This window comes from Serinus canaria, chromosome 1, assembly GCF_022539315.1.
Source record: "Serinus canaria isolate serCan28SL12 chromosome 1, serCan2020, whole genome shotgun sequence".
NCBI classification, from domain to species: Eukaryota; Metazoa; Chordata; class Aves; order Passeriformes; family Fringillidae; genus Serinus; species Serinus canaria.
The window spans coordinates 41,714,720-41,738,994 of record NC_066313.1 but is presented as its reverse complement, the minus strand read 5'-3'; the positions used below and the strand labels follow the sequence as shown (position 1 = coordinate 41,738,994).

At 39.5% G+C, this 24,275-nt stretch overlaps 2 protein-coding genes across 6 annotated transcripts in view; one reads left to right on the top strand and one right to left on the bottom strand.

Annotated features, from left to right (window-relative positions):
* ATM (ATM serine/threonine kinase) overlaps positions 1 to 1,372 on the bottom strand; it is a 56,574-nt gene extending 55,202 nt beyond the window's left edge. For all 3 annotated transcript variants that reach the window (XR_003945599.2, XM_030235124.2, XM_030235125.2), the window contains exon 1: positions 1,265 to 1,372. The gene's annotated coding sequence lies outside the window, so the exon portion shown is untranslated. The remainder of the gene's footprint in view (positions 1 to 1,264) is intronic.
* Positions 1,281 to 24,175, top strand: LOC103812534 (protein NPAT). Of its 3 annotated transcripts, none has more exons than XM_050979739.1 (18): positions 1,281 to 1,535; positions 4,638 to 4,756; positions 6,341 to 6,401; positions 7,859 to 7,931; positions 8,416 to 8,459; positions 9,166 to 9,399; positions 9,912 to 9,990; positions 11,028 to 11,160; positions 11,640 to 11,731; positions 11,813 to 11,900; positions 13,620 to 13,716; positions 14,142 to 14,273; positions 14,730 to 16,424; positions 17,657 to 17,772; positions 17,864 to 18,029; positions 19,022 to 19,079; positions 20,989 to 22,150; positions 22,909 to 24,175. In XM_050979739.1, the coding sequence occupies exons 1-18, from the start codon at positions 1,364 to 1,366 to the stop codon at positions 22,984 to 22,986; spliced, it is 4,599 nt and encodes a 1,532-aa protein (XP_050835696.1). In that variant the 5' UTR covers positions 1,281 to 1,363; the 3' UTR covers positions 22,987 to 24,175. The 3 variants fall into 3 exon arrangements, with proteins under 3 accessions (XP_050835696.1, XP_050835692.1, XP_018764003.2); XM_050979735.1 differs by having other exon boundaries at positions 1,282 to 1,535; positions 9,909 to 9,990; XM_018908458.3 differs by having other exon boundaries at positions 1,283 to 1,535; positions 9,909 to 9,990; positions 17,864 to 17,972.
* The last annotated feature ends 100 nt before the right edge of the window (positions 24,176 to 24,275 follow it).

Sequence of the window (24,275 nt, the reverse complement as noted above, 5' to 3'; positions counted from 1 at the left end):
CCAGGGACTCAACATGTCAAAGGATTATTAAGTATCAGTCACATGAAAAAAACAACTTTTTTCTTCTGTGATCACTTAAAATTACACCTCCTCTTCTTTGACAGAGGTTGGAATTAGCTAGACCTTGCAGTACATAAAATTATGATGCTGCAGATCACAACCATGACATTCTATTTAACTGCCATGCTTTGACTTTTACACCCTTAAAGCACACCCAAGAGAAACCCTGTTTGGAAAAGACAGATCACACAAGCTGGAAGTAACTCCAAACACATGCTGCTGCTGTAATAAGCAAGGGAGAACAGGCATTCATGATGCACAGCGCTGCAACTTGAGTGCTTACATGAGAATATAAAATCAGACATTTAATTAAGTAAAACTTTAAATATCTACTGTCTTAGACTGCATTTATTTCCTTTGGCTTCCATCAAGATCAGGCTGGGGCTAAGTGCAATCAGAGATTTGGTGACTGATAGATGTGTATGAAATATAACACATTTTAAGTGTGAAGACTGCCTGTACTGTACAACTGCACTTATTTAAATTAAGGGCTCCTTTACTAACTTTAGAACCGAGTTGGAATGTACACACAAGGACCCCCGAAGTCCAATTCCTGGCCCTGTGCAGGACACAAGAATCACACCATATGCCTGAAAGTGTTTACAAACAGCTCTTGCATTCTGGCAGGTTGGCGCTGTGAGCTCTTCCCTGGGGAGCCTGCACCAATGCTCAACCACTCTCTGTCCCTCTGGTGATTGGGCACTGGAACAAAAAATAACCCAACCCAGCAGGCTTTTACTGGAAACGAAACAGAAACTTTTTGAACACCAGCCTTCTGATGCGCTTGGTCGAAAACTGTGGCAAGAGAGGTCGTCCGCTGTAGGGCCTGGGCATTCAAGAAGGCAGCCCTCTCGTTTGTACTTATTGGTATTTCAACAGCCGTAACAAAAGCAGCGAAAAATTCCCATGAATGAATCCACGCACTACTTCTCTTCCTGGCTACACAGTTTTCCAACTACCACACGACGGCCACCTTCACGCTCTAATGAATGACCCACGGGAAGGCAGGCGCACCGAATACCACGAAACGCGGAGAGAGGAGCTGCCTGAGGCGCTGCGAGGTGCCCCGGCACAGGCAGACCCGCAGCAGCAGCTCCGGCCCCCGGCAACCCCGGGCCGCCGCCCCCCGCGCCGGCGCCCGCGAGCCGCCCCTCAGCACCCGCAGCCGGGGCCGCGGCCGCCCCGCCCGGGCCCGGCCCCTCACCTCGGCCGGGGCGCACGCAGCCCCGCTCCCGGCGGCGCGGCCCGGAGCGGAGCGGGGCTCACGTGTGGAAGCAGCGGCTGCGGGCGGACCTGGAAGCGGATGAGCGGCGGGTTCCGGCGGAAGGGGCCGGGCGCGGCGCTGGCTGGCGGAGTTTCCGCGCCTTCGCCTGGGTGGCGGGGCGGCCGGCTGCGCTCGGGGAGCTGCGCCCGCCCGTGCCCCGCTCCGCCTCGGGCCATGCTGCTGCCGTCCGACGTGGCCCGGCTGGTGCTGGGTGAGTGAGCCGGGAGGGACGGAGGGATGCACGGGTGAGGCGCGGACCACCGGCCGCGCCGGGAGGGCTCTGCCGGGCATTGTCAGCCGCCCGAGGCGCGGCGGGACGCAGCCGGCTTCGCCCTTGATCCTCGGCTGCGCCTCTTGGTTCCCCCAGGCTGGGATTGTCACTGCCGGGGTTTACACCGGGCGGTCCCTGGGCTGGCCCCCGCCGCTCTCCGGCCCGGCCTCTGCGGGGAGCGAACGCAGCTCGCTCCTGAGGGATTCGGGTCCTGAGGGACCAGGCCGCTCCCCGGCCGTGCTTTGGGCTCGGATTCTTCAGGGGTCCAAGGAACCGTGGTGGTCTCCGGTGCCCACCTGCGGTCTGAGAGCTGCTGCGCCGTGCTTAAACAGTTCCTGGTTACAGGAGGAGTCCAAGGGTGACCTGAAATCCCAGGGAAGGCTGCGTTAAGGGTCAGATGGTTTTTCTTCCCGGCCGTGTTTTGCTCATCTTTGAGGGTGCACTAAAAGATCAGGCGTGTCTGTGGAAAGCGCAGCATAAGTGGGTTCAGGACACTGGCAGCAGACAGTGAATTTTTTAAATTACTTAAAGCTTTGGATTATTTAGATCCTGACAAAGGTGAGAGCAAATCGATGGTAAGCAAAAATATGACCCACATATTTCAGACCCACACATAGTAAGTACCTATTGGCACAGGTTGCCAAGATTTCCTGGCAGCTTGCCTTGCGAGATTCAGTTTTCAGTTGTTCAGTTTTTTTAAATTCAAAGCCATTAAAGCTGAATCTCTTCTTCAGTGTCTCCCCAGCACAATTTATTTTTAAATACTACCTGAAATGTTGCTTGCTACTGTCTTGAGAAAAAAGTCTAGTAAGAGATGCAGTTTTTTTATTACTGTGAAGTAACAGGATTTTTAGAAGCTCTGTGGACTGTAAAAGATTTGAATTCATACAAGCAAGATTTCTCATTGCACTCTTCCAAACAAGGTTGGGGAAGTTACAAATTTCCAGGTAGAATGCTTATCTGTGTGCTTACCTGAGACTTGCAGATTTAGTACAGAGCCTTGGCAACATCCTGTGTGCTGAGAATGATCCATCATATCTTGTGTCTGTTATGGCGTGGAGCATGCATCATGTCTGGAAAACCTCTGAACAACCTAAGGTTGTAGAACAGGATATTCCTTGTAACCGTTTCTGTCCTCTAATAGGGATTTCTCTTCTGTGAGGCATCTCTGAATTTCAGTGGGTAAACAGACTTCTCAGTGCATCTCTTCCATCTTTCTCCCCCAAGCTCCCCCCAAAATCTTTCTGGTGCTCTGAAGGTTGATGAATATTTGTTAAAGATACAAAACTAAAATGATAAGCTGAGCTCACACAGAGGAAAATGCATAAGAACATTTATCTTTTCCTATTTGATAGAGTGAATGTGTACCATGGGTTGGACATTTCTTAAGGTAGAACAAAATATTGAATAATTTCCATACGTTCAAATTTCCATATGTACACACATCACCATTTGTGCTTTTAATTTGATTTTGACAACCTTAGGGACCACATACTCCTATGTCATTATACAGTGCACAAGCACTTTGGGCCAGCTGCACAGGCATTTTAGCCTTTGGAATGCTTTATAACCAGGAAATGTAAAACATGTATGGTGTATGTAAAACGTGCCCGTACTCAAGCATTCAGTCATCCCTTGTGATACTGTAGTAGCACGTTCAAGAAAGAAAAAATGCAACTTTTTGTGTAGGTGTTAAGGTAAGTTTGATTGTAAAAGCAGTCATACCAGCACACATAAGAGCTCCACTGAGCCTAATACCCCATCTTCCAGCCTGGACAACAGTGAGATATCATTGTTTATGAGAAACACATGTTTAGCCACCTGTGGCTTGAGATTTTTCTAGAAAAATGTAATTGAAAAGTTAAAAATTAAAAAGGATATTAATTTCCTTTCCATAGGCACTGCTAATGTTTTCTGTCAGATAGGTCTGCTCATACATTGTGATTAAATTCACAGTGGTTATTCCCAGGCTGTGTTTAATTTTCTAGTTTGCCTGCTTGTTGAAGACATGAACAAGGCTTGCATGTTGGAAATACGATTTGTTTTCTTCAGCTATACTCAGATCTGCTGAAAGATACTTGTTTTCTTTTAAACTTAAAGGGTGCATTTTTCTTCATGAGCTGAGGTAGAGCATTTTGGGGGTCCACTGAAATAGATAATGTATATATCCTGTATTGTTTAACTTGGCACATGTTTTATCTTACCCTTAAAACATTCCATGCTAAGCTCTGCTAAGAGCAAAACAGAAGAAACGTTTTCTTTGTGGTTCTCTGTTCTAGAATCCTTCACTCAGATTGGTCCATTTCCATCTTTTAGTGTTTAAGGTGTTTGAAGATTAAAGCAGAGTAAAATGTTTGATTAAAGCAGAACGTATTTGATGAGGAACGGAATTTTGGAAAAGAAAACTTTGTCAGTACATTTTCTGTGATGGTAACTACTGATTCTTAGGGTGTAGAGAGCACAATATGCATCTGGTACATCTATCCTAAATGAAAATTACTGTATGTGAGGAGGGAAAAAACCTTTTTCTGTTATTAATTTTTTTACAATGCCAATATTTTTAATAAATCTTATCCACTGTTGCAGCAGCTCTACAGGCTTTGCCTATTTTGAAACAGTACAATGTGTGGAGAATTACTCTTACATAGCAATGCATTTTATTAACAAAATATTGTAGATTTCCATTAAACTATCAAATACGGTGATTCACCCCATATGAGGGTTTGTTTGTCAACCTTCTGAGCCAAGAACTTTTTATTTTATTTTGTGTACTAAAGATAAACCAAAATTTCTTCATATTGCCTCACTCTCAGTCTTGAATACTTTGTAAATACAGTGTAATTCCAATCTATATTTTTTGTTCTTCTGGGTTTTAGCTGTTAAATATCTGGTAGGAACTTATATATTTTCAATATAACGTAACTTTACTTTTCTTACATAGAAATTTTTATCTGAATTACTCCAACATTGTATGCAGCTTTGATACCTATTGAGCAAAAGTAATGAATGAAATAGCAAAATTTTCCATCTGATTTGTTGCAGGCTATTTGCAACAGGAAAATCTTCAAGCTACCTGCCATCAATTTATTCTGGAAAGCTCAGATTTGAAAGAATATGCAGAGCACTGTACAGAAGATGGTTTTATTCCAGCCTGCTTGCTGGTGAGTTTGTATTTGCAATGGAGAAAGTTACATTGTCTTGCATCCATGGAAAACAATATTGGGGATTTCTCAGTGTAACAATTAATTCTCAAATGTTGCTTAAACTGATATTTGATTTGTTTAGTGTTTTTCATCCTGTGATATTAGCAGTTATTTGGTTTCTAGTATTTAAGCTTACTAAGAAACATATAAGTGTGAAATATGCAAATTGAATTTGCAAATTGGTTTCAGCATAATTATGCTTAGTCTGTATTACAGCTTTGAGGTTGATTTATGGAAGGGTGTTGTCACAAGGGTTTTATTGATTTTAGGGCTGCTTTTGTAATTTACTGGAGATCACTTTCCTATTCTAGACATGGCAGCCAATAATGTTCCTTTTCAGGTACATTTTAAATATTTAGGTAAGGCACCTCAGATTTGTCTGCCAAATTTGATTGACAAAAACTGTGTTAGGCCTCCTCTCTGTTCAGTATCATCTCTATTGTTCTGAGTGAAAGGCAGAATTTTGGGTGTGCATAAATAGTGTGCAGCCATATCTGTAGATACATGTGTAGAGCTAGAGAATAATTAGATAGTTTGCATTTTAAACAAATATACAAAACGGGATTTTTACTATACTGTGCAAATTACAGGGTTTAGGTATTGCTGTGTATCAAACTTTTAGTGTTTATGAGTATGTCCTCTTTGTGTTTTCTGTTTCATTCTTCTAATATATTAGTTAATTTCATGGTCTGGGACTTTGTCCGCAGTATTCAAAATTCAAAGAAGTCTTTTCTGAAATCCAAGGTGCATTCTCTTGATGCACTTATTCAAAACAAACTATTGAATTTATTTTATTTACAAGTGTTCAGTCATCTGTACTTTGTTGGTGGGGAGTTGAGAACCAAGCAATGTCCAGCAAAAATTAGAAAACCTAAATGTAAATAGATTATCCAGATTAATAAAGCTTTTTTATAATCATCCTTTTCTCAGTAGAAACGTTTTTCCTATTATTCACATAAAAGTGATATCATAGTATCTAAGACAAAATTCTTGCTGCAGCTCAAATACTTGCAATAAAGGGCTATATTTGTCATGTCTTGTAGAGTTCCCCCTAGTAAACAAGAGAGGAAGGTACAGGATAGTGGTAACTTTAACATTTTAATTATTTTTGTGTCACCTAAAATTACAGATAAACATGATAAGAAGGTTAATTCTGTGTGTCTGTTAAAATTTTTGCTTCAGACAGAGGTTCCTTCATATTTTCATTTTAGTGCATGTTGTTTTCCAGCATGATGCATACTCATGTCTGTTACTGCTCATCAGTAACAGACTAATGAGCATCATGCTGTTCATCATCTAATTTTCATGGTTTTATTCCATAATAAAAAAAGGTGAGTGAATGTCAGACAGCTCTAACTACCTGTGTTATGCCTTGAGATAGAGTACTTCACATTTTGATTGCTCTCTACCAAGTACAGTCCCTTATACTGAGGGTCAGCATGGTGCAGAGTGCTAAAGAGCTGCTTACCTATGATGTGCTACAGCAGATGAAGCAGAAGTTTTTATTGAAGATTCTAAGATCAGTTGTTTGTTTTTTTTCAGTCGCTGTGTGGAAAAAACTTGACAACTATTCTTAATGAATATGTAGCCATGAAAACAAAAGGTAAGCCTTCAGAATGAGGTGTTGTTTTATTTTTATTTATCTGTGAACTCCTTGAGGAAGAGGTGTATGGTCTTAGAGTAATCCCCCATTTAGGCTCCAATTTGAAGGTTACCAAATCACACAGCCAACAGCCATGACATCTAGTGAGCAAAAGTAATTGATTCTGTTAGTTTGCATATGCCAGCATATATTTTCACTTCAAATGTGAGCATTTTTATATCTCAAAAGCATAGAGAGATAATAAAATGTGCAAAATGTATGGGTTTATGCTTGTGAAATTATACTGTTTATTGTTTATACTATCAGTGGAGGCAGGGGGTGCTTATCCCTCTGGTGACCAGCAACAGAATGCAAGAAAGATGAAATGCTGTGTCAGGGAACGTTCAGATTGGATCTTAGGAAAAGGCTCTTCACTGAGAGGGTGGTCAGTCACTGGAACAGGCTACCCAGGGAAGTGGTCATGGCACTGAGCCCTCTCAGAGTTCAAGGAGAATCTGGACAATGCTTTTAGTCCCATGATTTAAGAGTCAGGTAGCCCAGTGAGGAACAGGGAGTTGGGCTCAATGATCCTAATGGATCCCTTCCAACCTAAGGTATTCTGTGATTCCATGAAATAATCAGGATGAGTCCTGTGGTATGAAATATTTCTTGTCTCATTTTTAAGACTAATTAAAATAGTTTCAAAACCACTAATTATTTTGTATGAATACTGTAGGCAGAGCTAGAGCATTTGTTGGTTTTGAAATTAGTTATCAAGCTTCTGAATGTTTCCAAATCTTACAGGTTTTTGATATCTGTTGTATAATAATATGTTAATGGTGCTTGGTATTAAAAATCATATATGGAACATTTCTGAACATTTTTTTTCCTTTCACACTAGGTTTGACAGAAATGGTAACTAAGACACAGACGTACTTCCTTCAAAATGCTTTATACTTGGCATCTTGAAAAACTTAGTAAATTGAACTGTTTACTTATCTTTTCCAGCACACTTTTAATGTTCTGTGCTTCAGAAAGACCAAATGTTTTTCCCTGATTGGGTAATATCATAAAATAAACTATTACTTTTAAAGGCCTGTCTGCCAGGTTGTGGTTTTCCAAAGCACAAAAGTCACTAAGGAATATGAATGCCATTTCCAGAAGTGAGTTGGGGGGTTAGCATGGTTTAAGTTAGCATGTGTTTGCTGAGGAGTCAACACCATGTGCAAATTCCACCAAGAATTATAGTCATTAATTCAGTTTCATCAAGGCTTCTAAGGCAGAACTGCATCCATATCAATCAAAATTCTTTAAATTAGGAGTTAGGGCTCTCCAACTAATAGAATATTAAGAAGGCAGCTAGGCATCTAAACTTAGATGATGCCTTAAATACTCCATAATTATTTTGTTTGTGATTTTACTTTTCTCTCAACATATGTCAGTTTCGGGCATCAATTTGTTTTTGTGGTTCATTTCAGAAACGACAAATGAAGTTCCAGCAATGATGTCATCTCTGTGGAAAAAATTAGACTATACACTTTCTCAGATCAGGTAATGTAGTTTTGAAATCAAGAAAGTACTATTTCATTCTAAGAGTGAGTCCCTATGTTGACCAACTCCCCTTATCATTGTATGAGAATGGTTTAGCCCTCTGTTTGCTTTGAGAGACAGTGAAAAAGATGGGTATGTTAAGAGTTGATAGTTGAGCAGACATTTAAAGATTTTAAGGAGGGGCTAGCAAATAAGGAGGGCATTAGTGTGAGCATGTGATCTTCCTGTAATAAAACAATATACTATGACTCATTTAGAATCTGATATCTTTGTGCTTACTTAATCAAAAATGAAGCAATAAGCTTCCTTTGAAGAATCTGTGATGATTGTTGGAAAGAATAGAAAGAGCAATCAATGGATTTTTCTGAAGGAATGTGTGGTTAAGATCAGAGTGACATTACCCATGTGATAGGTAGTGCCACACTGTGTAGCTGAGTGCTTCCATTATGCTCCATTAATTTCTGCCACTTTCTTTATTTTTTAGGAGCATGCAGAATTCAGATTTCAGATTTTCTTCTAACCAGAGGAGTAAGTAACTGAGTCAATTCCGTGGGATCAGTCAGTTTTATCTTAAAATTACCTGTTTTGGCAAAAAATAGGGGCCTTCTGCAGCCATCAGTAATGCATGTCTGTTCTCTTCATTGGGGTCTGGGAAATACTGTAATGATCAGGAAAGGAAAATAAGAAAAGCTGAACTTTTTGCAAGGAGCATAAATTCTCTATTATAGCATTTTCTCTGCTGAAAAAAACTTTTTTTGGAAGTTTGCATGGTTACAAGGTTTAAAAACTACTGTTTTACTCCTGAAACTGCTGACTTAATTTGTGGTTCATAGACAAACTAAAAACGTAGCAGGTCTAATTATAATGCAGTTGGATTTCTGTAGAAGGGGAACATAAAAACATATTACAGTCTTGTAGTATTTGTTATATATACAAACATATATCCAACCAAAATACAAAAACACACTTGTTGTACCTAAAGTTGTTTCTTTCATTACAAAAGCTGAAAATGAGCTATCAACAAAGAAAAATTGGTTTACTTAAAAATAAGTTTTTCTCTGTAGTATTTTTACTGTATAAGAAAAGAGAGTGTGAGATACAGATAGTGATTGTTGCCAGATTTGAGATTGACTGGATTGGGTAGTGTTGTGTTGTTTAAAGCAGATTTTGTGTGAATATCAGCAATTTTTAAAAATTCCTTTATCATATGTCTTCATCTTGTCTTTATTTCTAGTACGTACAAGAAGTGGAATTGTAGAAATGAAAAGGCAGAGAATGCTTCAGCAGTCAGCTCCTACAAACTCAGGACTGTTGTCAGTAGCCCATCAGTCAGGGCAACAGAATTCCTCTTCTTCTGTTGTACCTCCTCAAGTAATTCACAGGCCAACAATCAATCAAAGCATGCCACAGACAAGACTGAGTACACTCTTTGTGAACCAGTCACAAGCTCAAGAAAACAAGATCAACAGTAAGTTGCAAAAATTTTAAACCTTACTTTTCTGTGAAAAATCTATGGTTATCAATGGAAGTTTTCTAAAATCAGGGCTAATCATCTTCCACCAAAAAGTTCCAGAAAATTAGTGCATTGTTCCCCAGCTGTCCGGAGTGGTTCAGGTGATTAAAAGAAAATAAGTGCCCAAAAGAGAGATGGCTCTTGCATGCTTGCTTGCCAATATGAGTTCAGAAATCAGAAGTGCATTAATTTCTGGATATTCTGTTCTGTGCTCTCATCCTCACCCAAATAACTTGTTTCATCAGATAGGGATGATCCACATTAAGTGGATGTCTATTTCAGGATATGTTTAAAAGGACTGGTCCTCATTTCCATGATAATACCAAATTCTTTTGTATGACTTTCCAGGAATTGATTAGAACATAGTAAGCAATGTGTAGATCTTGTAGTGCTTTAACTGTGTCACTGGAAAAGGTATTGGCATCATGACTTCTATTTTTGTTTGTTTTTTTCCCTCTATAAAGCAGGTCTCATACACATTCAAGTTCCAGCCTCACAAGAACGAAAGCTTCATTCAAACTTGCTTTCTCCAGGAAGGCGAAAAAGGTAAACAGGGATGTGGGTTTGGTTTTGGGTGTTTTTTTTTTTTAATTGTTTAGAAATTAGACTGTGTTTCAGACTGTTTTAACCTTTAGTGTAAATTTTCTTCAGTGGTGGAGTATTTAAAATATAAGATCTGCTGAGGGGAGGCAGTGTTTGTTGTTTCACAGAAGAAAGAAAAGTCAAAGAGCTTAACAGTAGACTGATAGGAGGCTACTCATGCTTCTTTGTGTACACTCTGTCTTTACTCCACTATTAGACTTAGGCAAATAATCTTGGAGCTGAGACTTGGTATTCCTTCCAAACTGTCCTTTTCAATTATGAAAATTCTTAATATTGATAAAAATGTGCATTTAACTTCGTAAAACTATTGAGTTGAATGAATTTCATCAGAAAAATAATATTTGCACTAGAAGTTGTGTGGAAAAACTTCATTTACACTAGTTTTGCATAGTCTCTGATTCTGTTTTTCCCCAAGTCTTTTCTAATCTGTCTTGATTTTTTTAAATGTAATTTTAGTGCCCCTGGCAATAGATGTTTTCAGAAGAGCCTACACTGTCTCCTATAAAAACATTACTTTTCCTATTTGTCAACTAAATTCTTATAGAACTTAAGATTTGCTTTCTTCTTTGAAAATAAGTGCTCCTTGAGAAGTCTTTGTTTTCAGTGGTAATGCTCAAATCTGATTGTGAGTTGCAGTTAATTAGGATCCATTAACTGGTACCACCAGTTAGAGTAACATGTAGTGGAGGGGCAGTAAATGCTGAATAGTGAGCATGGAATTCAGTTTGCCATTGAGCTGTTTACCTACAATCTCTAAATTTATAACTTCTGTAAAGACAGACACAATAGATGCATAAGAGATAATAACACAGGTTTTTACTACATTTTTTTGCTGCATTTTCAATATGTAGTTAATTTTCTGGGGATTTAAGATCTTTTGTTTGCTAAAAAGAAAGAGAAGCACTTGATTTACTCACCATTAGGTCTACTGTTTGGAATTTTCTCATAAACTGTGTCATAAATTTCCTGGAATGTTTCAGTGAATCTCAGAAGAGGAAAAGTATTGCAACATCTGGACCTCTTGCAGCACCTAGAAGTTCTCAAGACTCTGAAGAAGCAATAGTAGAAAAAGAAAGTGAGCCCCTAGAAGAATTAATTGATGGTAACTTCCCAGTGAGTATATGCCTACAGAAGGTATTTACACTTAAGAAACAAAGTCAAACTCAAGAGAACTAGTCATTAACATGTTGTTCTTCCTGTTCTTTCTTCTTTAGAAGATAAATGTACTGGTTTGTATTTGACTAGCTCTTGTGTGTACTAAATTCATAAAGTGGACATGGCTATGTAGGGTTTTGTTTTTCTTGGTTTATTTGCTTCACTAAGATACCTGTAGGCTGTCAGAACACAGTAATTCTTCAGAGAATGGAAACCAGAAGGCGCAATAAGCCTTGCTGTCCTTTAGGAGAGTAGAAGTACAGGAAAGTTTTGGGTTGATTTTTGTAGCAATGTAATGCAGTCACAAATTACTCTCTGTTGTAGAAGTCTTCTCTCTTTTAATTGATTTTTAAATTATTTTTTACTGGTTAGTCAGAAATTCATGCTCCTTTTCTAGTGATGTTAAAAATAGAAACCTGACCACTTCTGTTTTCCAGCAACTGGTTATTGAAAATGCCAGAGAAAAAATCCTGAGCAACAAATCTCTTCAGGAGAAGCTCGCTGAAAACATTAACAAAATTCTGGGGAGGTAATAAAAGGAGCCTCTAAACTTAATATGTATTCCCATTTGATTTATTTTTGACTCGAACTAATGATGTATGTGTTGCAGTGATGGCAGTGTTGCTCAGGCCCCTAAACAGACAGACTGTGGCCCCACAGAACAGGAGACTTCAATTGATGAAATCCTTGGACTTCAGGTAGGTGTAGATTGCCCTGTTCACATTGCTTTAAGGACCAGGCATATGAGAATGATGGACCTATGCTGAACCTGTGACATCTGAGGATATTCTTTCCTCTTCCTATCCTTTCTTTTTGGCTTCTGTTTGCCAGCACAGCTGAGCCTCCCTGATGCTCCCGTCTGTGCAGGGGCAGCTCTGCAGCTCCCGCTGCAGAGGTGTGAACTCTGACCTTGTGTGGTGCAGGGCAGGTTCAAGGAGCTGAGCTGACAGGACGCTGGTGTTCTGCAGGAGCTTGTTTTGTGCCAGTGTAGCATTCTGAATTCATTCCCAGTGCCTGTCCAAGGCAGAATGCAGCATGCAGCAGGGTCAAAGCCAAGAGAGTGGGATTACTTTTGGCAGTAATTAGCTGGTAACCCTACACTCAGACTGGATTTATGAACTGCCTGCCTCTCACTCTGTTTTTCGTATCAGTAATTGGCTACTAGCTGCTGACTGGGGATCTAATCAACAGCCTTAGAGAAGAAAAAATAATTTAAAATACCTTGCTGTCTCCAAATACATTTATCTGATCTGATTTTGTGATTTGCTCCAAGATAAGCATGGATCATTTATTGTAGCAAGAGAAAATATTTTTGAGCCTAAATAATGATGCTTTTTCTTCAAATTTAGTATTTTCTTGCTTTTGGAGGAAATGTGTGTTCTGCTTCTACAAACTAAACATAATTATAGTGTTCTCCCTTCATTTTTCTATAAGTCTCAAGCTGGCAATCACAGAATTAGAAAGGACTTTAAATGAGGGAAATTCCACAGCCTTTGTGAGAAAGACAGGAGAGTAGAGGCAGCTCCCTGTTTATGAAGTAGAGGTGTCTGGTTTATAAATGCTGTTCTTCTGTTGCTTGGTGATTTTAGGTCAGTTGTCAAAATACAGAGCTAAAAAGCTGTATTCCATTCTTCTGAGCAGAAGTAAAGCAGCTTCTTGGTTTGGTTGGAGTTGCTGAGACAGAATCAAGGATATAACATGGAATATCCATCCTTAAAGGTGGAGATATATATCAAAAAAGGTGGAGATATATATCAAAGGTTAGAGAGTGCTTAGAGGGTCTCCAGAAAGGCAGGAGAAACTTTGTATTTAATCGCTTGAGTATGTACCAGATACTCATTTTATTCCTGGGCTGCCACAGAACAAGAATCAGGAACCTTAGCACTGTCCCATGTAGCTGTGCTTTCCAAAATGCCTTCCTCAAAGAAGTAGTTGGAGGCTGTATTATAGAACATTAAATGGGTATATGGAATAAAACTTCTATTTACTTAGTGTTGGCTTCTAGATATATAATATATTCAAACCTGAGACATTAGGATTAATTTGGGGATTTTTTTTTTAACAGTGGTTTGCTTGTACAGGCTCACAACATCCAAATCACATGCATAAGTGTCCAGTATAGCCTGAGATTTAGTCCTCCTTTTTGGTTACTACTGGCTGTTATGTGGAGAGTACTCCAGTACACACGTGGCAGGGGTGATGTATGACAGACACATTTTGGAGAACCTTATTTCTTTAACTTCAATCACTAGAATTTTTTAACTTTATGGCAGAAATATTCCCAGCATTAGTCTCTTTGTTTCTGTGCTGAGCAGAAGTAATATAACTAAAAACAATTTGAAAAGAAAACACTTGTCTATTTTTCTTTTTAAATTATGGATGTAACTAACAGTTCTATCTATCATGTCTTTTCTCAGGGTGAAATTCATATGTCAGAAGAGGCTATCCAGGACATTCTGGAGCAGACAGAATCAGATCCAGCTTTCCAGGCTCTGTTTGACTGGTTTGATTATGGTAGGCTACATTGTACTCAGTTGTACTGTTACTGTAAAGCATCCTGAATGATGAGCTTTCCCAAGCATTGCTTGACAAAGCAAAGAAATTCAAGCAGGCCTCTTGCAAGAGAAATGACATTGGTATGCCTTAATACAGGATTAGATTCTTAGATACATTTATACACAGCTATAAAGGACAGCATTTTCCTGTGGCTGATATTCTGGGTTTGTGCTGGCTCAGTGATTGTTTTATTGTTGTTATTTTAGACACTGTAGCTCTGAAGGATGATAGTTTCTACTTGTTTGCTGTTGTAAAATTATCAGGGGTATCCTCACATGAACCATAAGGAGATCTTTACACTATGGTTCATTTAAAAGGTAGTCATGACACATATATGGAAAATTACATGTTTAACCATTTTTCATGCTTTATTTTGAAAATAGGAAAGAGCAAGGTAAACAAGAACTTACCTGCTGGTATTACTGGTCGGAATGGAGTAGAGAACGAAATCCTGGTGGCTGAGGATAGCCTGGAAACATTTGGAAGTTCTTTAGGAACAGAAGAAACTAACAGATGTATGGGGTTTTTTTCTCTCTAAGATTTCTCTGTTTACTTTTCATTATGAAAATATTTTCAGGCAATTTGTACATTTCAGAATTTTATTTTTTTACTGGTAATATCCATGTGGACATTTATGTTGTGTGAACATGCAAATACACCTGGCCTGTTACAAAGTTTGAATCTATTTAACAGTAATCCCATCAGTGTACTTAAAGGCACACACCAGTTTGCTTCTGGAAATCTGATGTAGTGACCTGAGATATTTACGTTATCTGTGTACTTATTAGTAATGTACAAACTGATTTTGCAGATTATCTAGTTTATGTATATTTTTTATATATATTCTACTCAACTTGAATTAGTTTCATGGGAAATAGCTTTCCATTGAACTGATAGTTATTTCTAAAATGCTCTAAAAGTATCATCCGTTCTAATAACTATGGTGAGCTGCTTTATTCTGTCTTTTACAGGTGATAATTCTAGAGAACCACTATCCTGTAAAGGCTTTCAGTTAGGAGAAGCATCATGTGCGTTGAAGACCAGCATTATTGATGATGATATGGCTAAGAAAAATCCAGCCAGTGAACAGCTGCATGGAAACTGTAGACCAAGGAAGCAGACTGAAGAACTTACAGCCATTACCCCTGAACATATTAGAGAGCTTGAAATTGCTTTTGACTCAGTCTCTGATTTGACTGAACCTAACAAGAGACCAAGTTCTGATAGCAAATGTAATGAACAGTGTGCAGACACTTATGTTACAAAAGAGTCATCTGCATTATTATCTGAAAGTGAGAGTGCTATGGAAATTGAAAAAGGCCCACCGAGTGATAGTTCTCAAAGCAGTCCTAATTTAGAATATGTTCATTCTGGTACTCCACAGATTCCTTTGATTTCAGTGGCAGAGGATACTATAGCTGAAGCAAACAAAACTGATTCAGGAAGTAAATGTCCATTATCACCAGACACATCACTGTCTGAAAAAAGACTTCCTGGAAGCCCTTCTGATGGGAGCCCTGGCCACAGTGCACTGCTGAGAAATAACAACTCATCCACTTCTAGCCCATTGGTAGATGCAGGAAAAGAACAGACTGTAACCAGTGATCCAGCTGCCTTGCCTGGTGTTTCAGAGGAGAGCTCCAGCCACCCCTCTAATCATCAGGACCAGAGCACACAGGCAGACTGTGCTGCGGAATCTGTGGTGGATATCACGGATCTTGACAAAACAGAGTTGCAGCTTGAAGTTGTTGATACGTCTAACAAAACTTACTCAAATGATCAGCATACACTTGATAAGCCTTGTAAGAAAGATTTTAACCTCCCTTCAGAATTGCCAAATACAGAGGGTACACAAGGGGAGATGCAAGAACCTTCATCTTCTACAAAAGTAGACACTGATAATTTATATTTCTCATCTGGTAATAATGCATGTACAGACATTTCTGTAGTATCCACTGAAAACAATCTTACTACGTCTGAAATATGCCACTCCCCTCTCCCTGAAACTGCATCCTCAGCAGAGGAGTCAGGTACTGAGGCCAAAAGTATAAGCAGTGTATCTTCTAGCAGTCAACCAATGGATGTTGATCCTTCTAATATAATGTCCCTCAAGATCATCATCAGTGATGATCCGTTTATTACATCAGACACGGAGTTAAATAATGCTGTTTCCAGCATCACAGGAGAAAATTTGCCTACTATAATACTGTCATCTCCAGCCAAATCCCCAACCAAAACCACAGGCCTGCCCAAATGTCTGACTTCTGAAGACACAGAAAAAAATGTGGATTCAGCTCTGGCAGAGCAGAATCTGCTTGTTCTTAGACCTAAGGATCCTGTGGTCACCTCGGTTAACCCTCAGAATGAAGACTGCACTGGATTTTCAGTTGCAAGTTCAACTCATCTTTCCAACGAAGGGGGATTTATACAGTTGATGCCAGCCACAAGCACAGCTTTTGGGAATTCAAGCAACCTTTACATAGCCACGTGTATGACTGATCCAGCAACCTTGGGTGCAGCTGTAACACCATCAAATGTAGTTGTGTTGCCTGGCAGTTCTATGCCACTGGCCTCCCAAGCTCCAGCTGTACAACAGTTACGGACTCCTCCCAGATCCAGCAATACATTTCCAGCAAACCAGACTGTCTCCCCAAACTTTCCACAGGGTAATCTCATTATTAGAAAAGTACTGAAAATGTGGTGTTTGTATGGTGGTCTTGTTAATTTTGTTTTTCCACTAAGTAAACATCAGAAGTAAAACAATTTTTATACTGTTCTGTCTGCCACTTGAAACTATCCAGGAGTTAGGGGTTTTTTTTAATATATTAGTTGCTAATAGAAGTGAAATAAAACTACAAGAAGTTATTGATTAGGCTGCTTTGAATGAAAAAAAAGCCTCATATTTCAGAAGCTTAACTGATATAATTTTAGCAGCATTGGATGTAGGAAGCATATTTTGGTTTACACTGGAAAGGATTCCATTACTTTGGCTAAATAAAACAGGTTTTTATTTTAATAAGATTCCTGTTATAAATGGAATGCTTTGTGTAAGAGGTATCAATATTTCGTGTAGATAACTGGGTAGATGTACCTAGTCCTTCCCAAGTCACTTTCTTGATTTTGTTTCATATTTCAAAACCTAGTCTGCATTAGAAGTACATTTAAGTAAATATGAAAGTGTAACATTATTTCTTTCCATGATTTAAAATCTGTACAAGCATTTTTATTACTACAGCAATAAAAATCTTGAGTGCTTTCTGAAATGAAAAAAACAGTTTTAAACCAGCTGTAATCACCACATTTAGATTTTTTTCAAAAACTATAAACTTTTTTGCAGTTACCTTTGAATTTCTGTGTGTAGTCATTTTGTTGAGGTCAGAGACCAGTACATGCAAGGTCTTAGGGTGACAGCCTTTTCTGCCATTTGATTTCTTTATGCAACTCTTACCCTCAATGCTTTTGTCATAGAGAGAGGAACAGTTTCCTTTCACTTTTGAAAATATTCTTCCACTTTTCAGTTAATGTGCTAGGATAGTTTCCATATTTTATAATTCCCATATATCTGGCAGCTAAATAAGATGTTTTTTTTTTACTTTTACTGGTTTTTATAAATCACTTTAAAGTTTAAATGTTAAGATAGGTTTATCATACTTTATTTTGAGCTACCTCTTACAAAGGAAAACAGACTTTAACTAAAGAATTCCTTATAAACTAAAAATAAAGCTGGTGCCTACCCTGTTTTCTAGTAGTGAACTATAGCAAAGGACAGTGAAGTTTTTCTAAAAATCCAGAGCTTTTCTTGCCACAGGTTTTGACCACACATTATTTTAAGAAGCTTTTCTTTTCACTGAAGTATTTTTAGTTTCTGTACAATCTTAACACTTTGGTATTTTTTTAGGTTCTGCCATTATAATTGCATCTCCAGTGCAGCCAGTTTTGCAGGGAATGGTGGGAATGATACCTCTCTCCGTAGTTGGACAGAATGGAAATACGTTCTCAGCACCTGCCTGCCAGGTAGCACATCACAAAAAGGTTTTAAGGATTAAAGCTGGAGTGGTAAGAAGTGCTTTGGTAAATTGTAATAGAATATTTTGATTCTTTCAAGGTTCTTCACATGCCTGTGGCTAATCCAGTGTGCAATGGAAGTGTCCCAAAGCTTCCCATCCCTCCCAAATCACAGAAGATTCCTGGAGCAAGAAACAGGAATACTACAGGTGCCTGCCTTGTGTTCTTGAGAGGGGCAGAAGAAAAGCAGAGGGTTCTAAAGACAAGTCAGTTCTAAGTAAAAAAAGTTTTATAAATATCTCTTCTTCTGTTCCTGGCAACTGCTGGGCTGTCTTGAGAGAGGTCTGTTCCTGCAGTTAGTGACTCATGTTTGGTCAGTTTACAAAGAACTTCCAGCATATAACATAATTCCAGTTTTTGCATCAAGCTTATTTCCAAAATGTAATGTTTCAAGTCTCTCAGGCAGTTTTAGAAGTTGACTTTATGTTTCTGGTTATTTTTCATCTTACTGGTTTTAAGTAGTTTACTGCTGCCGTTGGGACCAAGCCACTTATTAATGAAGATATTAGAAGAGTCAGCAGTTCTAAAAATTTATTAAGGAAAAATATTTATTAGAAGTTTTGGATGTTTGTATAAAAAATGCACTCTACTATTTGTTTTCCTTTTGCCCTTTCAGGCATATGCTTCTGTATATGCTTTTCATTGAGACCTTACTTCTTTGAATTGTTAATTGTAACAAGACTGGAGTTATGTTCCTGTCTCAGTGTTGGGAAGGGGTAAAGAATAATAATTGAAAATAGAAATGTTGAATTACAAGAACAATTTGTGTTTTAGCCTGCCTGCATTTTTAAAAAAGAGTAGGCTTGCACATAAAAATGAAAATAGAATGAAATTTCAAATTAAGATAAAATCTAGGATTGTATAGTGCTTGCATTCTGGTTTGCTGATGGATAGCTGAGAGTTCCCTGAGTTAATTTCCTTCTACCTGGAAATCCCCACTGTGCATTTTTAAGTTCAGGATAGTTTGTTTGGGCTTGCCAGGGCTGTGTATTATCTAAGTGTAGACAGCAAACTTCTTCTTTGTTCTTAGTTGGGGACCTTTGCTAGTCTATTAATTACTAAAGTTTAAAGTTACGAAATACTGCAGAGTTTGTTGCTGGGTTTTTCTTTTTTGGTCCTCTGTCAGGTGAAATGTCATTGTACTAAAACTGTCAAATTATTTACCTGTTATTCAATAATACTTCCTCTGTTGTTCCAGGAAAACTGGTACCAAATGTAGCTGAGCCTTTGAACCATGCAAATCCTCGAACACAGAGGTCAGTAGTGCAAAGTATTGAAATTTGCTTTCTTTTTCCTGTTGTGAATTTCTTCATCCAGTATTGGTGAAGAGAGGAGCTTTTTCGAGTGGTGGCATAAGCAGTACCCTCTTTCCTGCTGTCTGTCTGCTAGGAGTGTTGATACAGATGTGTGTTGGGGCTGGTGCAGCCTGTGCTAGAATTGTCTTGTCACTTGTTCCTGTGTTAATTCTGTACGGCCTTGTCTTCATTATCTCCTGTCAAATAAAAATTTTTTGAGTGGAATCAAAGCTAGGAGAATTGCCTGTTACATTTACTGGTAGATTTAAATGACTAAAATCTTTGTTTTTTCTTTTCACATGAGTGAAAAGGATGGTGAGGACAACACCATGCTAACTTTATGTTAATGAGCATAACTTAATTTCTTGGGGTAGGTACTATTTTTCTGATGGGCAAATGAGAGAAGGAAGCAAGGCTGCAGTAGTAACTCTCCTCACCATTAATGGACTTCTGAAAGAAAAGGATGTTGGAACGAGCAAAAGAGTGTAGGAGGAGATCAGAAGTTCAATTTAAATATAAGAGGTGAAATGATCTTTTATTAGAAAACTAGCACATACTTTAAAAAAAAAAACCTACCTATTTAGAGCTCACTAAAATGTTGGAAAAGTGGAGATAAAACAGGACCATTAAAGTCAACTTATTAGAAAATCCCAACCATACATCAAGTTATACCATATACATGCACACAAAAAGTATTGATTATTTTAAAAACACAGAAGCAAGATTTGGACAATAGCATTTCAATAATTCACCTTTCTGTTATCTTTAATTGATCTCTAGGTGTGTGTTTTGCATGGCAAAGAGAGCAAAATCTTCCCTGCAAAGACATGTAATTTCTTATTTACACTTTCTATCCTCTGTCTTATCTCAAATTTCATGGAAATAAAACAAGATGCTACCACTCAGACCTTTTCTACCATTTCAAAGGTATCAAGTTAGCATCCCAAAAACTCGACTTTTCCTCTTTAGAAATCATAGAGGTTTATGTGCAGGGAGAGAGCCTTACCAGCATAGATGAGTGATGCCAGAGCTTCTCTTGGAAATGCAGCATAAGCCAGGCAGAGGGCACAGACAGAACAGTGGCATGAGCTGACAGAGCAGAAGCATTTTTCTTTCCGCAGTGCAGTGGTGGCTTTTTCACATGATGGGGCTGGTTGTCAGGTGGAGACCACACCCCAGAGAGTTTGGATGTTGTTGTTCAGATGCCCACCAGAAGCTTTTAGTCCTGCTCAGTGTCCCACCATGCACAGCAAATGCATAGGGAAGAGTACAAGGCACACATGTGATTACATTGTCCAATGTATTCTGGCAGCCTCTTAGGAATTTCAGCTCCAAGGATTCCAGAGCCATAAGTAGTATTCTGGGAGGGACTGTCCTGTCATGAATGCACTCAGTTTCTTTTTAAAGTCAGGTAAGCTACCAGCATCCACAAATATCCCAAGGTAAAAAAGTTCCCAGGTTTAGTTATGTATAGTGTCCAGACCTCCTTGTTGTGTTTTGAACCTAATACCAGTGTTAGTTCATGCCTTTAGTTTTTCTACTGGAAGGTGCAGCAGATGGTGTCCTTGTGAGCTTTCTTCAGAGCTCTGTTGCATTTCCCCTCAGTGATCTCTCTTCCCAGGCTGAAGAGCCCCAGTCTATCTAATTGTTCAGTGTACAGATTCTGTTTCTTACCTTTTTGCCAAGAAAGCCTTCTCTGAGCTTTTGGCAGTTATCATTGCTTACTCTTAGTCTTTATGTGTAGATAAAATACTTGTATTTAGGATGGAGAGAGCTTTATAGAGGGATGGGTGGGGACTTCCAGCCAGCTGAAATTAACTTGCCTAGTAAGAAGAAACATGTCAATGAAATGTTTTCATCTTGTTTTCAGGGCTGGAAATTATGACAAGCTTACCAGTGCAGAGCCAGGAAAGAAAGTGGAAGAGAGCTTACCTGTTGCACCAGCAGAGAGCACAAGCTCAAATTCAAGACAGAGTGAGAGTCACAGGAGAGTGCTTTGCTTTGATAACGTCCTACCCACTCCAGGAGGAAGCACCCAAATTCAGCCTCCTAAGAGTTCTTCCCAGAAAGAAAGAAACGAAAGCCCTTTATTTGCTGTTGACTCTGCATCCTCCTCTGCTAAGGCACAGGTACCAAAGAGAGACAAAGACAAAACGTTGCCCAGAATTCTGTGTAGGCCAGAAGTTGGTAGCAACAGAGGCGCATCTGCAAAGGAGCCACAGCCCGAGCGGAAGGTGGCAACTGCAGGGCTTTCATTAGATCCCTTCCACAAGACAACAGCAAACAAAGAAAATGAGCTACGAAGGGATACTGATGAAAAGCAGAAGAACCAGGACACTGCTAAACTCTCAAATGGCCAACAAAGCGTTGCCTTATGGAACGAGAAGACAGTTGCTTCGGTACAAGACCTGAACAAAAAGCAGGGGTCGCTGTCAAATGGGGCTGGCAGCGGCAAATCATCGGTGTCTGTTTCTTTGTCCTCGAAGGAGCCCAAGCGAGAAGCTGCTAAAGCTTCCGGCCAGGGCCTGGGCCTGTCCAGCCCGTTCGGTAAGCAGTGTGTGGAGATGCTGCAGGACATCCAGTGGCAAAGCCCCGCTGCGAAGACCGTTGAGAACGGAGAGCTGCCGGTGCCCCGGACGCCGTCTGGAGTTGGGGACAGGCACACGGAGGACACCACGGACAGCGTCCGCACCCCGACCTGCCGGCGCTTCACCGAGGAGAGCGGCACGCCCCGCATCATGGTGCCCCCCGCCACGCCGGACCTGCCCGCCTGCAGCCCCGCCAGCGAGACGGGCAGCGAGAACAGCGTCAGCATGGCCGCCCACACCCTCATGATCCTGTCGCGGGCCGCCATCGCAAGGACTAGCAGTGCCACCCCCCTCAAGGACAACACCCAGCAGTTCAGGGCTCTGAGGAGCACCGTAAAGAAAAGGAAACCAGAGGACTTAAATGAGGGGGACAGAAATTCCCGTTCTGCAAATAGAAAAGAGCTTCAGAGCTCTCCGACACCATGCAAAAAAAAGAAAATCAAGGCAAGTACAAACTTCTTCTCATTAAAATTCTAAATATGTATTAGGTATCTTCGTGTATACTGTTTGTAATGGAACGATTCAGAGATGCTCGTGCAAATCCCTGACATCCTATTTAGATTAGACAGTTTTTCCAACTTGGCCTCTTGAGCGTACTCTGAAGCTTTCTTAAGATGGGTTTGGTCTTCAGATACACACAAGTAACTCCTACTAACTCTCTAAATAGGCATCAATGACAATTACATTATTTCTCCTAAAATGTGAATGAGTTTCTAAATTCCAAGTTTTTAGTTAGAATGTAGGAATTAAGCCAAACTCAAAGTAGGCCTTACTAGAATTCAGGCTGCTCTTGCATCCTTGTTTAGTACCATTAGTGATACTCCCAATCTCTGTAGTGTGCAGCACTGTGCTTTTGACTTGAGGATTTAAAGGCAGATAGCCAAGGTGTGAGACACAAAAAGGTGTCTTTGGATGTAAATAACCAAAAAGGAGTTTAACTTTGTAATTCCCATACTTAGCTTTAGCATGTTCCTGAAACACTGAGACTGGAAAATGCTCCATTCTGTGGAGGGGGGCATATGTGAAGGGCACATGGCAGTGTCTGAGTTCTGGGGCAGATTTGTGCAGGAACAGATAAAAGGTGGATGGATGGATGGGTGGGTGGATGGATGGATGGATGGGGAAGAAAAGAATGCATGCAGACTCTTCAGTTCCCCCAGGTCCTTTGTATTTAACACAGTTGTTACTTTCCTCTCCTACAGAAAAAGAAGCTCCCAAATTCTTTTCCAGCAGGAATGGATGTGGACAAGTTCTTGTTGTCTTTGCATTATGACGAATGAATAAAAAGAAGTTGGAAGTGAGGCCATCTGAAGCTCAGTGGAGCAGTGCTGAGGTTTTGCAGGGGAAGAAAATTTAACTCTAAGGGCAAGTTGCACTTTCAGTGCACTGAAGTTTCACTTTATAGCAAAGTCGTGCTGATTCTGAAGCAGGTTGCAAAGTGTAAATATCATTGAGTTGGTATATGTTTATTTTTGAAAAAGCACTTGCATAATTATAGAGCCATTTAAATTGCAAAACTGTAAATTTGTGTAAATGAAATGTAAGAAAGATTGTACATTTCCTGTTAGACCACGTTGTCTGTGTTCTGCTGCTTTCTCTACTTACCCCTCTGAAGGTCTCAGCTAGTCTGTGAAAAGGTGGTATTTGTCACTCACCACTCTAAGATGGGGCAGCTACCTTGGCCACTTCTCATTGTTTTGTTGACTCTGAAAGGGACTTAAATATTCAGCTCTAACTGGCTTGTGCTCACACTCTCTAATTTCATATTTGTCAAGCCGTTTGAATGGAATGACAAAAATACCAATAGCTAAATGTAAGGCCAGTAAAACCTCAAAAAGCATTTCTCATCTGGTGGAGCTTTTCCCAGCCAGTCATTCAGAAAAGAACTTTCATTTGGACAGGCCTTTTCTGTTTACAGTATTCGCTGCTGAATGTCATTCAAATGCAAAAGCTGTTTTTAAGCAACATATTTTTGTGTGAGGTCATGCCTCAACAGCTAAACAAGAATTACAGTGTGTTCTAATGCAAAAGTCAGTTCCTTCACCTTTCATTTGTACTGCTGAGAAATTATACTGTCTAACTCTTAAATTTTTAGCCAGACATGGAAGGATTTGCATCTGATTTTTCTGTTTAACATAGAGGTTGTCATAGCTATTACACAAACTCTCTCCAAAAGGGGTGCAGGAGGAGCTCAGCCTACATTTTGCTGAAAGAGCACACCTTGCTCCAAAATTACAGAATTTTCTTTACTGGTATTTCTTCTTGTTCTCAAATTGTTGACATCTTAAAAAAAAAAAATTTGCAAGTTTTCTTGTAAGAGATCTGTACAGCAACAGGGCAATGTTTCAGATACAATACAAGGATTCCTAAGGAACCAAGATTATGCAGTAGATGTTTATATTAAACCCATCCAGTAACTAAATACTGCATAGCATTTACAGCTTGAATAAATATTTTTGTTTTAATAAAAAGTTGTGTGTCTTGATTAATGTTTTTAAGTCCACTACGCAGCTATGCAGATACTGAATAGAAAAGTCCAAGAGTCCAATATTAAACACTAAGCTCTAAC

Bases quoted from the DNA above. Each gene is read 5' to 3' on its own strand.
- LOC103812534 (XM_050979735.1), top strand. From the start codon at position 1,364: ATGAGCGGCGGGTTCCGGCGGAAGGGGCCGGGCGCGGCGCTGGCTGGC. The intron at 9,400-9,908 runs GTAAGTTGCAAA...CCCTCTATAAAG, and splicing joins TCAAGAAAACAAGATCAACA to CAGGTCTCATACACATTCAA. The intron at 14,274-14,729 runs GTATGGGGTTTT...TGTCTTTTACAG, and splicing joins AACAGAAGAAACTAACAGAT to GTGATAATTCTAGAGAACCA.